General features: G+C 46.8%; 1 protein-coding gene across 4 annotated transcripts in view; it reads right to left on the reverse strand.

The window, feature by feature from the left end:
- Positions 1-7,246: 7,246 nt before the first annotated feature.
- The window catches only part of ltbp1 (latent transforming growth factor beta binding protein 1), a 417,603-nt gene continuing 409,264 nt past the window's right edge, over positions 7,247-15,585 (reverse strand). For all 4 annotated transcript variants that reach the window (XM_073050519.1, XM_073050520.1, XM_073050518.1 and 1 more), the window contains 2 exons: positions 15,217-15,366; positions 7,247-11,981 (listed from right to left, as the gene is read on the reverse strand). In XM_073050519.1, the coding sequence (XP_072906620.1) occupies positions 11,812-11,981; positions 15,217-15,366 (320 nt within the window). In that variant the 3' untranslated portion in view covers positions 7,247-11,811. The remainder of the gene's footprint in view (positions 11,982-15,216; positions 15,367-15,585) is intronic.

Genomic DNA, 15,585 nt, shown 5'->3' on the forward strand with positions numbered 1-15,585 from the left:
TGAGCTGATGGTCGTGCACCCTGATGGAAGAAGGTGATATGTTTCTTATTGCCATGGAACCAGTATGCGCAATCTTCACAAAGATTACTTGCAAATCTGTTCCTCAAAGCATACTTGCCAGACAGCCACGCTTTATAAATATGCCATGTGTGAGTACTGTAGTATGTTTTTTTTTAAAAAACTGTTCTCTGGCACCCTTTAAGGAAGATGTCCTTGGACCCATATTTCTATTAAGGTCAATAAACTTTTCATAATGAACATCTGGGTTGCTAAGAGACCGTCACTATTATGGGAGACTTAAGTTACATTGTTGACGAAAGTGCAAATCATTCTCAAGCTGAAAATGCAGGGAGGGAAAAGAATCAGATCTGCATGGAATACAGCGGCTGTATTGGGTCGGACCAAAGCTTCCTTCTCTTCTCTTCTCTACTGGGGTGCCATGGTAGCACAGCAGTTACCGGGATGCTATTACACACCAGTGCATCGGGGTTCGGAGTTCAAAGTTCAGTCCCGGCGCTGTCTGTAAGGAGTTTGTACCATTCTCCCCGTGACTGTGTGGGTTTCCTCCGGGTGCCCCCGTTTCCTCCCACAGTCCAAAGACCTACTGGTCAGTAGGTTAATTGGTCATTATAAATTGTCCTGTGATTAGGCTAGGGTTAAATAGGTGGGTTCCTGCACGGCGTGGCTCGTTGGGCTGGAAGAGTCCATTCCGCCCTTTATCTCTAAATAAAATAAATAACATTCTTCTAAAAAAAGTGTTGCTGCCTCCTTCTAAAAACGAAATGACACCTCTTTGCTGACTTAGACTCAGCATGACCTTTATTAAAGGTAAACTTATACCTTTTGCTTCCAGAGATGCCGATTACCTCTCTGATATTTTCTGGTGTCCGGTTCTTTTCTTTGGGATTCCAGCATCTGCAGTCTCCTTCATCTGTATTCACTGAGACTTTGTGGTGTGGATACAACCTAACCAGAGGCATTGACTGTAAGAGCGAGGAAGCTGTGATCACCATATACTGTGTATACAATATGTGGTTCAGCCACAGCTGAAGCATTGCTTCCAGCCCTGGCCACCATTCTTTCAGAGCGGTGGGAATCTTTTGGAGAAGATACAGCTGGCATCTACCAAAGTGATTCCAGGAATAAGAAACGTACATTATGCAGGAAGATCAGAAATGCTGGGGCTGTGTTCCTTGGAAGAGAGAATATTGCAGAACGACATGATGAGATCCTTAAGATAGAGAATCTGGTGGGGAAAAGTCTCTTCCCATTGATAGAGGCATCAAAAACTGGGGGATACATAATGAAGGTGATTGGTAAAAGAATCAAAAGTGACATTCAGGAATTAATTTTACTTAGTAAGTGGCTAAGTTATGGAATGTACTGTAAGAAGACACAACAGATGCAGACTCAATTGTAGAGTTTAAAACTGATTTGTGTGAGTATAGAAACATAGAAAACCTACAGCACAATACAGGCCCTTCGGCCCACAATGCTGTGCCCAACATGTACTTACTTTAGAAATTACCTAGGGTTACCCATAGCCCTTTATTTTTCTAAGCTCCATGTACTTATCCAAGAGTCTCTTAAAAGACCCTATCGTATCCGCCTCCATCACCGTCGCCGGCAGCCCATTCCACGCACTCACCACTCTCTGACTAAAAAAACTCATCTCTAACATCTCCTCTGTACCTACTCCCCAGCACCTTAAACCTGTGTCCTTTTGTGGCAACCATTTCAGCCCTGGGAAAAAGCCTCTGACTATCCACACGATCAATGCCTCTCACCATCTTATACTGTACACCTCTATCAGGTCACCTCTCATCCTCCGTCGCTCTAAGGAGAAATGGCTGAGTTCACTCAACCTATTCTCATAAAGCATGCTCCCCAACCCAGGCAACATCTTTGCAAATCTCCTCTGTACCCTTTCTATAGTTTCCACATCCTTCCTGTAGTGAGGCGACCAGAACTGTGCACAGTACTCCAAGTGGGGCCTGACCAGGGTCCTATATAGCTGCACAATTACCTCTTGGCTCCTAAACTCAATCCCATGATTGATGAAGGTCAATGCACCCTATGCCTTCTTAACCACAGAGTCAACCTGTGCAGCAGCTTTGAGAGTCCTATGGACTCGGATCCCGAAGATCCCTTTGATCCTCCACACTGCCAAGAGTCTTACCATTAATACGATATTCTGCCATCATATTTGACCTACCAAAATTAACCACCTCACAGTTATTTGGGTTGAACTCCATCTGCCACTTCTCAGCCCAGTTTTGCATCCTATTAATGTCCCACTGTAACCTCTGACAGCCCTCCACACTATCCACAACACCTCCAACCTTTGTGTCATCAACAAATTTACTAACCCATCCCTCAACTTCCTCATCCAGGTCATTTATAAAAATCACACAGAGTAGGGGTCCCAGAACAGATCCCTGAAGCACACCACTGGTCACCGACTTCCATACAGAATATGACCCGTCTACGACCACTCTTTGCCTTCTGTGGGCAAGCCAGTTCTGGATCCACAAAGCAATGTCCCCTTGGATCCCATGCCTCCTTACTTTCTCAATAAGCCTTGCATGGGGTACCTTATCAAATGCCTTGCTGAAATCCATACACACTACATCTACTGCTCGTCCTTCATCAATTTCTTATGATGCCACAGAAAGATATTGATACCTGAATTCAATAAGGTCCAAAAATCTAAAACAAAATCAACTACTTGCCAATTTTCCTTGCTTCAATCACATGGACATTTAATTATAATATTGTCAGCAAGGGATGTTCAACATGGGTTGAAAATAGTGAAGAACTCCCTGACCCATCTCTGCTCCTCTACGAGTGACTATGAATAGGAATTCAGTATAAATGCAAAGTACATTAAAGAAATTGTCTGAAGTGACTCTGTCAGACCAGTTATATTGGGATTCACTCATCTTGCCCCAGTGATGGAACTGTGGCAACCCACTTTCTGCGCAGGCGAACCGGCTCACAAATAGCCAGCGCATGGGGAGAGACTTTGGTAATGCACCTCTGACGTTATTTCCACCCGGAGAGGGCGAGTGCTAGGGATTAAATGCCAGCGCCGTGAATTTTGAATAAACTAGTCTCGAAACAACTTACCAACTGCTTGTTGTCTCTACATTGCTACATCGCTACATTGGTGACCCCGACGGTCCAAACGGGATTTGGACCAAAGATGACCGACTCTTCATCTGTTCATGCAGTTTTGCTAAAACTGCCGACTTTCTGGACGCTGCGACCACGCGTGTGGTTTAGCCAAGCAGAAGCCCAGTTCCAGATTCGGCAGATATCCTCTGATTCCACGCATTACTACCATGTGGTGAGCGCCCTTGACCAGGAGACGGCCGCCCAGGTTGCGGATTTCATACAGTCGCCCCCGGAAGAAGGTAAATATGAAGCATTCAAAGCGCTGCTCATTGGGACCTTTGGCCTCTCACGGCGTGAGTGGGGTGCCCGCCTGCTTCACCTGGATGGTTTGGGAGACAGACTGCCGTCAGCATTGATGAACGAGATGCTGGCCCTGGCTGACGAACACAAGCCCTGCCTCATGTTTGAGCAGGCGTTCCTAGAGCAACTGCCCGAGGACATACATCTGCTGCTGGCCGACACAGATTTCAGCGACCCCCGGAAGGTGGTGGCCCGGGCAGACGTGCTGCGGAAAGTCAAGAGGGAGAGCATGGCGTCCGTCGGTCAGATTACCAGGCCACGCGCCCAACAGCAGACCAGACCAGGCCCGGCAGGGGGGCGCACACAACACAGAAGCAGGAGTGAGGAGGCCAGTGAACACTGGTGTTTCTACCACCAGCGGTGGGGCACAGAAGCCCGCCGTTGTCGCCCGCCCTGCAAGGGCCAGGGCCAGCTGCTGCTAATGACTATGGCGGCTGGCCGCCAGGCCAGCCTCTTGTACGTCTGGGACAAACAGTTGGGACGCCGCTTCTTGGTCGACATGGGAGCGGAAATCAGCGTCTTGCCCCTGACGGGGTACGACACCTGCAACAGGAAGCCAGGACCCACCCTGAGGGCCGCAAACGGCAGCACGATACAGTCCTACGGCACCCGCATAGTGCAGATGCAGTTCGGCACCAGCCGATTCACGTGAGACTTCACACTGGCCGCTGTGGCCCAACCACTACTGGAGACGGACTTCTTGCGAGCTCACAGCCTGCTGGTCGACTTGCAAGGGAAAAGACGGTACATGCCGAGACTTTCCAGACGTTCTCCCTGGGTGAAGCCAAGTTGCCGGCCCCACACCTGGACTCCATCACGCTGTCGGACAACGAATTCACCAGAATCCTGGTGGACTTTCCATCGATTCTGGCACCGCAGTTCACGGCAGCCATGCCCAGACATGGGGTACAACACCACATCCCGACCCAGGGACCACCCCTCCACACCCTCGCACGAAGGCTCCCCCCGGAAAAGCTCTGCCTGGCGAAGGAGGAGTTCAAGAGTTTGGAGGAATTGGGGATCGTACAGAGGTCTGACAGCCCATGGGCCTCCCCCCTGCACATGGTGCCCAAAGCAGCAGGGGGTTGGAGACCATGTGGCGACTACCACAGACTGAATGAGGCTACAACTCCAGACCGCTACCCCCGTGCCGCACATACAGGACTTTGCAGCAAACCTGCACGGGGCAAGAATATTTTCCAAAGTAGACCTCGTCCGAGGATACCATCAAATCCCAGTGCACCCTAAAGACATCCCCAAAACGGCACTCATCACCCCATTCGGCCTGTTCAAGTTCCTCCGAATGCCATTCTTCTGCACAGACGTTCCAGCGGCTAATGGATGCGGTGGGACGCGACCTGGACTTTGCGTTCATCTATTTGGATGACATCCTTATAGCCAGCAGTAGTCGTCAGGAGCATCTGTCCCACCTCCGCCAGCTCTACTCCCGCCTGAGTGATTTCGGCCTCACGATCAACCCGGCCAAATGCCAGTTTGGTCTCGATACCATCGACTTCCTGGGCCACAGGATTACCAAAGACGGGGCAACACCTCTGCCTGCCAAGGTAGATGCGATCTGCCACTTTGCCCGGCCCAACACGGTCAAAGGCCTGCAGGAGTTCATTGGTATGGTGAACTTCTACCACCATTTCCTCCCCTCAGCAGCCCGTATCATGCGCCCTTTGTACACCCTGATGTCGGGTAAAGGCAGGGATATTACCTGGGATGAGGAGGCCGCGGCCGCGTTTGTTAAAGCCAAGGAAGCCTTGGCAGATACCGCGATGCTGGTGCACCCCAGAATGGACGTTCCGACCGCCCTCACGGTGGACGCATCCAACACAGCAGCCAGTGGGGTGCTGGAGCAGCTCATCGAGGGGCGCTGGCAACCCCTGGTGTTCTTCAGCAAGCACCTACGACCACCCGAACTCAAGTACAGTGCTTTCGACCGGGAGCTATTGGCACTGTATCTGGCAATCCGGCATTTCAGGTACTTCTTGGAAGGCAGGCCGTTCACCGCATTCACGGACCACAAACCGTTGACCTTCACGTTCACGAAGGTGTCCGATCCCTGGTCGGCTCGCCAGCAGCAACATCTGTCCTACATCTCTGAGTACACGATGGACATCCAGCATGTCTCGGGAAAGGACAACGTCGTGGTGGACGCACTCTCCAGACCAGCTGTCCAGGCCCTGTCCCTGGGGGTGGACTATGCAGCACTGGCGGAGGCGCAGCAGGCAGACGATGAGATGCCCAGCTACAGGACCGCAGTCTCGGGTTTGCAGCTGCAGGACTTTCCCGTAGGCCCAGGTGATAGGACCCTTCTGTGCAACGTGGCTACCGGCCAACCTCGCCCCATCGTCCTGGCAGCCTGGAGGTGGCGAGTTTTCGACTCCATACACGGTTTGGCGCACCCATCTATCAGGACAACCATCTAGCTGGTCTCCAGCAAGTTCACGTGGCACGGACTTCGCAAGCAGGTCAGTGAATGGGCCAGAACGTGCGCGCAGTGCTAAACAGCCAAAGTGTCAGCAGCACACTAAAGCCCCGCCGCAGCAGTTCGAACCCACCCACTGGAGGTTCGACCACATTCATGTGGATATCATGGGCCCCCTACCAGTATCCTGAGGAGCACGGTACCTCCTAACTATGGTAGACCGGTTCACGAGGTGGTCAGAGGCGGTCCCGCTCACCAACACATCTGCCGATTCCTGCGCCCGAGCACTGATTGCAACCTGAGTAGCACGTTTCAGGGTACCGGCCCACATTACCTCCGAAAGAGGCGCCCAGTTCACCTCCAGCCTGTGGTCAGCTGTGGCCAGCCTTTTGGGGACACAGCTGCACCACACAACTGCCTACCACCCACAGTCGAACGGACTAGTGGAGCATTTCCACCGTCACTTGAAGTCGGCTCTCATGGCCCGCCTGAGAGGACCTAACTGGGTGGACGAGCTTCCCTGGGTCCTGCTTGGAATTCGCACAGCGCCCAAAGAAGATCTGCACACCTCGTTGGCCGAGTTGGTGTACGGTGCACCCCTGGCCATCCCAGGAGAGTTCATACCAGCCCCAAGGGGGCAAGAGGAAGAACCCGCAGCAGTCCTGAACAGGCTACGCAAAAGGCTCGGCAACCTGGCCCCCGTACCAACTTCACAGCACGGACGGACCCCGACCCATGTACCCAAAGACCTGCAGAACTGTAAGTTTGTGTTTGTACGAAGGGGCGGACACCGGGCACCGCTACAGTGGCCATACGAGGGGCCGTTCAGGGTGGTCAACAACAACAGGTCCAGGTACGTTCTGGACATTGGGGGGAGAGAGGAGGTATTCATGGTGGACTGACTCAAACCAGCCCATGTGGACTTGGCGCAGCCGGTCGAGGTTCAGGCACCGCGGCGCAGAGGCAGACCTCCCAAACAGAGGCTGATCCAGACTGTGGACATTGGGGGGTGTATTGCCGGTTCTGGGGGGGGGGGGGTTATGTGGCGACCCACTTTCTGCGCAGGCGAACCGGCTCACAAATAGCCAGCGCGTGGGGAGAGACTTTGGTAATGCACCTCTGACGTCATTTCCGCCCGGAGAGGGTGGGCGCTAGAGATTAAATGCCAGCGCCGCGAAGTTTGAATAAACTAGTCTCGAAACGACTTACCGACTGCATGTCGTCTCTAGCTCTGTATGTAGTACATCGCTACAGAACCATGTACATTAATAACTCAATCAGTGGTCACCTGGAATCTGATCAATGCTCATGATAACTCAAGCAGGAACAATGGTATTGTACTAAGAGCATAAATGGACATGTTTAATTTGTACATGGAATTATACAACGGAGTGTGAAGCACATCTCATACTGAACAATCTCTGCTGCGTTGGAACAAATATTCAGCCTGTTAAGATTGAGATCACTGGTTTATAGCTTGCATGAAAGGAGAGGATATGATAATACAAAGTAAATCTCTGAGCTCCACCAAATAATCCACAACTCCTGTATATCATAAAATATAATTACATTCCTGGCATATATATATACTAGACAGAACCACAGAATTGTTTTCTCTGAACAGCAGGAAAAATAAATTCTGGATTTATAGAATAATTGAACATTTATAGCGATGAGGAGCCTGTTCGCTCTTTACTTTTGTGCTGCTGGTCGAAGAGCTACCCACCCACATCTCAACTTTCAGTGGTTGATCTACAAAGCTCATGGCTCTCGCAGTACACAACCATTACTGAGTACGTGGAACGACAGTGTCTGCCTCTACCATTTTGAGACATGCAGTTCCAGATCCTGACCCCTGGTGAGTGAGAAATAATGCTTCTCTCCTCACTAATCTTTCTACCAAGAACTTTAAAGCCAAGCTCTCTGGTTTTTGGCCCACAACAGAAGGAAATTGGTCCTTCCTATTTAGTCTCCCTCTGCTCTCATAATTTTATACGTGTCAACAAATAAGTCTAATTTTAGCACTCTCTGTTCCAAAGAAAATAACTGCTACCCTACCCATCTTTTCTTCATGGGTAATATTTTCCTAACCTGACAAAATCTTGGAAATTTTCTCTGCACCCTCTTCAATGCAATCATGCCATTCCTGTACTGTAGTGACCAAAATTTTAGACAGTAGTCATGGCTTGTGTTCAAATCTGGCATTAACTCTCTGCTCTATATCCAATAATGAGGAAATACTTCGCTTGTTTTTAAACCATCTTGTCTACTTCTCTTGACATATTTAAGACTCTGTGGACATATAATCCAAGGTTCATCTATTTTCATACACCATTTAATATTCTTATATATTAAAGATTCTCTTCGGTGGACTTCTCCAAATGCATTACTTTAAACATCTCTATCCAAGTGACTGCACCTTCTAGATCTTCCCAAAGCTGAACACTGCCTCCTGTTCAATCACATGACCAATTTTAGTATCATCTGTAAATTTTTGTCATGTCATGATATAAACATCAGGAAACAAGAGACTGAGAACTGAGCCTTATGGAGCTCCATTGTTCACAGTATTTTACAAAGTTATAAGTACACCATTACTTCTTGCCTTCTGTTCTCAAGGTCAGTTTTAGATCAAACTTCTCTCTCTCTTTCTCTCTGTGGGAGTCACACAGACATCTACTGTTTTGAACATGCTGTCATCCCTGGACAGCAGGCCTTCCCAATCTGGGGTCTAAGGACCACCTCGGTTAATGGTAGGGATCTACGGCATTAAAAGCTTGGGAGCCCCTGCTGTTGAGAGGCTTGTAAAATCCATATAGACTTCATCAAATTCATAATCCTCCTTTGTTGCTTTCTCAAAAAATGCAATCATGCCAGTCAGACACAACCTTCCCTTCTCAAGTCATGCTGACTTCCCCTGGTTAATCTGTGTTTTTCTAAACACAGTTTGTTATCAGCTGTCAAAGTTGATTCCACTAACTTGCCCCCACTAAGTTCAGACTGGGCTGGTTTGGGTTATTCTTTTCTCCGGTTTTAAATAGAGGGACAATAGGGAGTGGCAAAGTAGCATAATGGTAAGGTTCCCCGTGCCAGGCTCATTCAGAAGGTAAGGAGGCATGGGATCCAATAGAATCTTGCTAAGTGGATCCAGAATTGGCTTGCCCACATAAGACAAAGGGTGGTTGTTGATGGTTCATATTCTGCATGGAGGACGGTGGCTAGTGGTGTTCCGCAGGGATCTGTTCTGGGATCCCTCCTCTTTGTGACTTTCATAAGTGATCTGGATGAGGGAGTAGAAGGGTGGGTTAGTAAGTTTGCTGATGACACAAAAGTTGGGGGTGTTATGGATAGTCTGGAGGGTTGTCAAAGTTTACAAGGGGACATCAATAGGGTGCAGAACTGGGCTGAGAAGTGGCAGAAGTGTGAAGTGGTTCATTTTTGTAGGTCAAATTTGAAGACAATATATAATATTAATAGTAAGACTCTGGTAGTGTGGAGGATCAGCAATATCTTGGGGTCTGTGTCCATAGGACACTCAAAGCAGCTACATCGGTTGACAGTGTTGTTAAGAAGGCATACGGTGTGATGGCCTTCATCAACCATGGGATTATGTTCAAAAGCGGCAAAGTAATGTTAAAGCTTAGTTAGACCCCACATGGAGTACTGTGTTCAGTTCTGGACACCTCACTACAGGACGGATGTGGACACTATAGAGAGAGAGTGCAGAGGAGATTTACAAGAATGTTGCCTGGATTGGGGAGCATGCCTTATGAGAAAAGGTTGAGTGAACTTGACTTTTTCTCCTTGGAACGACGGAAGACAAGAGGTGACCAGATAGAGCTGTGTAAGATGATGTGGATAGCCCGAGGCTTTTTCCCAGGGCTGAAATGGCTAACAGGAGGGGCACAGTTTTAAGGTGCTTTGAAGTATGTATAAGAAGGATGTCAGAGCTATGTTTCTCATACAGAGAGTGGTGGGTGCATGGAATACATTGCCAGTGCTGGTGATACAGGCAGATACATTAGGGTCTTTTAAGAGACTCTTAGATAGGTACATGGAACTTAGAAAAATAGGGAAATTCTAGGCAGTTTCTAGAGTAGGTTACATGGTTGGCACAACATTGTAGACTGAAGGGCCTGTAATGTGCTGTAGATTTCTATGTACTATGATCTATATCACACTGTATTCTTTGCCAGTCTTCTACATTATCCACAACTCCACCAATCTTGGTGTCATCAGCAAATTTACTAACCCACCCATCCAGATTTTCCTCCAGGCCATTTATATACGTTACAAACAGCAGAGGTCCCAGCACAGATTCCTGTGAAACTCCACTAATTACAGACCTCCAGCTTGATTAAATCTCTTCAGCCACTATCCTTTGCCTTCTATGCACAAAACAGTTCTGAAATCAAACAGGCACTTCACTACGGATCCCATCGAGGATGTGGGAAGAGTAAAGTTAAATTGGAATACAATTATTGTAAATAGGTGCTTGGTGATCACTGTGGGGCTACTGGACTGAAGGGCTTATTTACATGTTATCAGAGTTAATCGCTCTGAAAGGGGTGATGAACAAGGTGAAGAAATGGACATTACAAAAGATTGTGTGCAGTAGGCGCCAATATGAGATGAAAAAACAACTTATGAACTAACGAGTAGAAAAAGGAACGCAAGCTATAAAAGCTTTAAAAGTGACTTAGATAGGCTGGAATTCCAAACTGAACTCAGGGTAAAGTCCAGGAGGCTCAGTTGAAGATGGGGTGTTGTTCCTTGAACCTACATTGGACTTCTGGAACAGTGAGACTGAGTGGAAATTTAAAGTGAAATGGAGGGATTTTGGCTAAAACTAGTCACTACTATGAAAACACACTCAGCATACCTCAATAAACACGTCTCTTTCACATTCATCTACTTTCACTGTTTCATGAGAGGGCAAATTGTACACTTACATAAAGTGATTTATTTCATCGGTTTTACAGAGGTTTAGAATACAGCTTAATATGCTTTAAGATGATCATACAAGAGCTATCTGCTTGTGTATTTTTTTCAATTTACAAATTACAATACATTAATCTGGTTCTTTTTTTTTCTTCAGTGTAAATGTACACATCAGGTATTCTCCGGCTGTTCTGTAGCAGCTTTGTGATCTGGCAAGTTTGAACGATGTGGTTGTAGTGCAGTATATACTGTGTGGAGAACATAACTGGGAACTTCACACCTTTGTGGTTGTATAAAACGTCTTTTAGAAAAAAAAACCTTATGGCAATGACATGCCTGCTCCACAGGGCAGACACAGAACAAGGTAAAAACTGTCACTGACCAATGTTCCAGACAGAGAATAGCACAACTTTTTCTTTTAAAAAAAAACATACAAAAGGACTATAAGTTGCTATCAAGAATTTACATTTGTCATAAAACTCTAAAGTCAAAGCAGTATAACACATACTGCACTTTATCAAATACGCCTACAACAGTAATACAAAATATTTTCACCGCTGTTATACATTGTGTAAACTGTGTGCTAATAACAAATACTATTTTGAGTGAATGACTGTAAATACAGTTTGCTTTCTTGCTTTGAACGTCCTTACTATTAATTTACTGAGATGCTTTTCTCTTTTATTCTAAAAAGAAAAGCGTAACAAGAATCCATTTGGTCTTTCTGTTCACTGGCAGAATCGGGCTTATTTTCCCGTCTTGAGAAAATTATATGTTCATTTTTACACCCCTTCCGCAGCCACTGATGACAAACTCTTCATACCAGGCAGTTCTTTTCCTCTTTTTATGTTTCGAAAGGGTCCAGTTGGAGATGCAGAGGCAACGTGGTCAAGTGTTCGTTCTTTGCTTGTTGGCGAAGTGTGATGGGGCTTGCTTTGATGGTCTCATCTCCTCGTTGGTTACTCCGGCTTAGAGTCTTTCTCTGTCTCTGTGTTTACGCAATAGTTGGGTTGCTCTGAGGGTGAATAGCCAGGCAGACACACGCACTTATAGGATCCATCAGTGTTGATGCATTTGGCATTCCGGCACAACGACATTTTGTCATTGAGCTCAGTGCATTCATTCACATCTGAAATAAAGGAAATAAAATGAAGCACTGAGAGTTAGAAATGCGCGATCCAGTCTCAGAGCGGGTTGAGACATGTCATCACGACAACAATCTTCCCCTCAATGTCAACTAAACATTGACTTCAGGAAGAGGGGTGGAGTCCACATGCTGAGGTCGAGAGGGTTGAGGATTGAGAGCTTCATATTTCTAGGAGTGAACATCACTAACGTCCTGTCCTAGTCCAGCCACATTGATGTCACGGCCAAGAAAGTCCATCAACGCCTTTACCTTCTTTGGGATGCTAAAGAAAAAAATTGGCATGTCCCCTTTGACCTTTGTCAATTTTTATCAATGCACCATAAAAAAAAAACAACCTATCTGGGTGCATAATGGCTTGGTATGGCAACTACTCTGCCCTTGGACACAGCTCAGCACATTACGGAAATCAGCCTCCCCTTCACAGACTCTGTCAACACTCCTCACTGCTTCAGTAGAGCAGCCAACACAATCAAAGACCCTGTCCACCCTGGATATTCTCCCGTCTCCCCCTTCCACTGGGCAGAAGATGCAAAAGCCTAAAAACCCATTCCAGGCTCAAGGGTGTCCCTCTTTGCACTGTTCTAAGACTACCGAAGGTTCCCTAGTGTAATAAGATGGACTCTTGACCTCACAATCTTCCTTGTTATGACCTTGCACCTTATTACCTACCGGCACCATGCTTTCTTTGTAACTGTAAGACTTTACTCTGCACTCCGTTACTGATTTACCTTGTACTGCCACAATACACTGTTACAATGCAACGCTGGATGCAAGGCAAGTTTTTCACTCTGCCTCATTACAAATCACAATAATAAACCAATTTGCCAGATTTCATTTGATAGTAAGATGCCAATTATTCTGTCACAGTAATAACTGAGCAGTTTGACAAGAAAGCTGTTTACACGTTTGGGGGAAAAATGCATCTACATTACAGGAACCTGGTAAATCAGTCATACAATTAGAACCTTCACTAGTTGAGGCTCCCAGAAATGGGTGAAAGTGATTTTATCACCATCTTACACCACTGGTTTGGCAAGGTGAGACTGAAGCTTCTCCATACGATGCACGATATCCCATTAAAGTAAGTCACTGCTTTTACTGTTGAGTGTTTAGTTACGAAGAAAGTCAGCTTATTCTACTTCTCCGTACAACAACATGTCCTGCAACACTTCGTGCTAAATGCACAAAATCAGAGAAGCCAAATTTCATTTCTGCATTACACAGACAGCAGCACTGGTGTTTCTTCATGCACCAATGCTGAGCTCAATTTCATCAACTTTGTCTCCAACTTCCACCCTGTCCTTAAATTCACTTGGTCTATTTGTAACACCACTCAGCCCTTCTTTGACCTCTTTGTCTCCATCTTTGGAGACAAACTATCTATTGACATCTTTTATAGATCTGCCAATTCCCACAGCTATCTTGACTATACCTGTTCCCAGCCTGTCTCCCTTAAAAATGCTATTCCCTTTTCTCAATTCATTTGTCTCCACTGCATCTGTTTCCAGGGAGAGGCTTTCCTTTCCAGGACATCAAAGGAGTCCTCCTCCTTCATAAAGCGGGGCTTCCCTTCCTCCATGTTTGATGCTGCTCTCACCCGTATCTCCATTTTTTGGACATCCATACTCGCCCTGTCTTCCTGCCATTTTAACACGGATAGAGTTAATCTCGTCCTCATCTACCATCGCATGAGCTGCTGCATCCTGCACATTGTTTTCCTCCCTCACCTCCATTCGGGTCCCCAAACAGTCCTGCCAAGTAAAGCAACACTTCATCTGTAAATCATTTGGGGTTGTCTATTGTATCTGCTGCTCCTGATGTGGCCTCCTCTACATTGGCGAGACAGACATAAACTGGGGGGTCACTTAATTGAGCACCTCCGCTCCATCTGCTATAAGCAGAATTTCCCAGTGGCTAACCATCTTAATTCCTATCCCCACTCCTATTCTGACATGTCAGTCCATGCCCTCTTCTTCTGCCAATGATGAGGCTACTCTCAGGTTGAAAGAGCAACACCTTATTTACATCTAAGTAGCCTCTAATCTAATGGCATGAACATTGATTTCTTCTTCCAGAAAATTTTTATTCTTTCCCCTTCCCTCTTCTTCTAATCCACACTCTGGCCTCTTATCTCTTTTCCTTACCTGCCAATCACTGTCCCTGGTGTTCCTCCTGCCTCCTTTTCTCCCATGGTCCACTCCCCTCTCCTATCGAATTCCTTTTTCCCCAGCCCTTTGCCTTTTCCACCTATCACCTCCCAGCTTCTTACTTCATCCTCCCCTCCTCTACCCACCTGGCTTCACCTATCGCCTTCAAGCTTGTCCTGCATCCCTTCCCCCCACCTTCTTACTCTGGCATCTTCCCCCTTCCTTTCCCGTCCTGACAAGGCCTCTTGACCAAGTGTTTATTCATTTCCGCAGGTGCTGCCTGACCTGCTGAGTTCCTCCAGTGTTTTGTGTGCATTGCAGTCAAATCTCACTGACATGAAACAGTACTTCAGGTTCAGCAGCTTCATTAACTTATTTACTTCAGCCCATGACGTTGTGCCAAATTAAATCAGCTAATGAAGCTCATTAAACTTTCACGAGTACAGTTCAGCATTGCACACAATGACCTTATCATCTGTCTGCTCTATATATACAGAATAGGGGATGTCGCACTGTGACCTGGTTACCTCTGGAGCATTTTGCCCAAACCCAAGATGTAAAACCAACTTCCATGCATTGTAACACTTAGCTGCTCCACTGGCTTGCTTATAAAGCAGTAGCAACTCAAAGGGCCAAATGGCCTAATTCTGCTCCTATGTCTTACAGTCTAAAGCACACATGGAACTGATGGAATTTTTTTAATCAAATTATGCCTCTGTCTCCTTAAGGTGCATGATGCACTCTACATAATGCTCTTATAGCTCGGTCATGCCACTGTCAGGAGTTGTCTTCTCCAGAAATATTATCTAGTTAAACAGATTGAATTAGCAAGAGCCTGAACATTAGAATGGCTTTTGTATAAGCAGATGGGTGGAAGAAACAAAACAATATTGGTGGCTGGCCAAATTAATGAGGTCAGAATCAATTGCAGGAGAGAGGAGGTTGGAGAATTTGGAAAACAGACGCAAATGTTTCAATTATCACGCTTTGGCCCTAACAGAGGCTACATTATAGGATGGTCTTCTTACGTATTGAGCAATAACTGCTCTACTTGCTACATCTGAACTTACCAACGCATTCCAGCCTGGTTATGTCCAGCTGGTACCCATCGTAACAATCGCAAGTGTAGCCCTCCTGCACCCGGACACAACGCCCGTTCTCACAGCCATTCAGAATTCCGCATTCCTCTGCCTGCAGTCCCTCAAAGCTCTCCAGTGGATCTAGAAGACAGTGAACAAAATTGTGAGCTACGGCTGAAACTCCACTTGCAGTCAGGAGTGCTGCGAGGCACTCTTGTGGACAAATCCATCAGGATCTTCATGAGAAGTGGCTATTTCAGATGAGTTGCCAATTCATCGTGGATGGCAGGATGGAGATACGTCTCTACCGTAGGAGGTGTAACATGCTCCTTCCCTCTGCTAGCCTGCAGTTCACTCTTG

The sequence above is a fragment of the Hemitrygon akajei genome, chromosome 7 (assembly GCF_048418815.1).
Source record: "Hemitrygon akajei chromosome 7, sHemAka1.3, whole genome shotgun sequence".
Lineage (NCBI taxonomy): Eukaryota > Metazoa > Chordata > Chondrichthyes > Myliobatiformes > Dasyatidae > Hemitrygon > Hemitrygon akajei.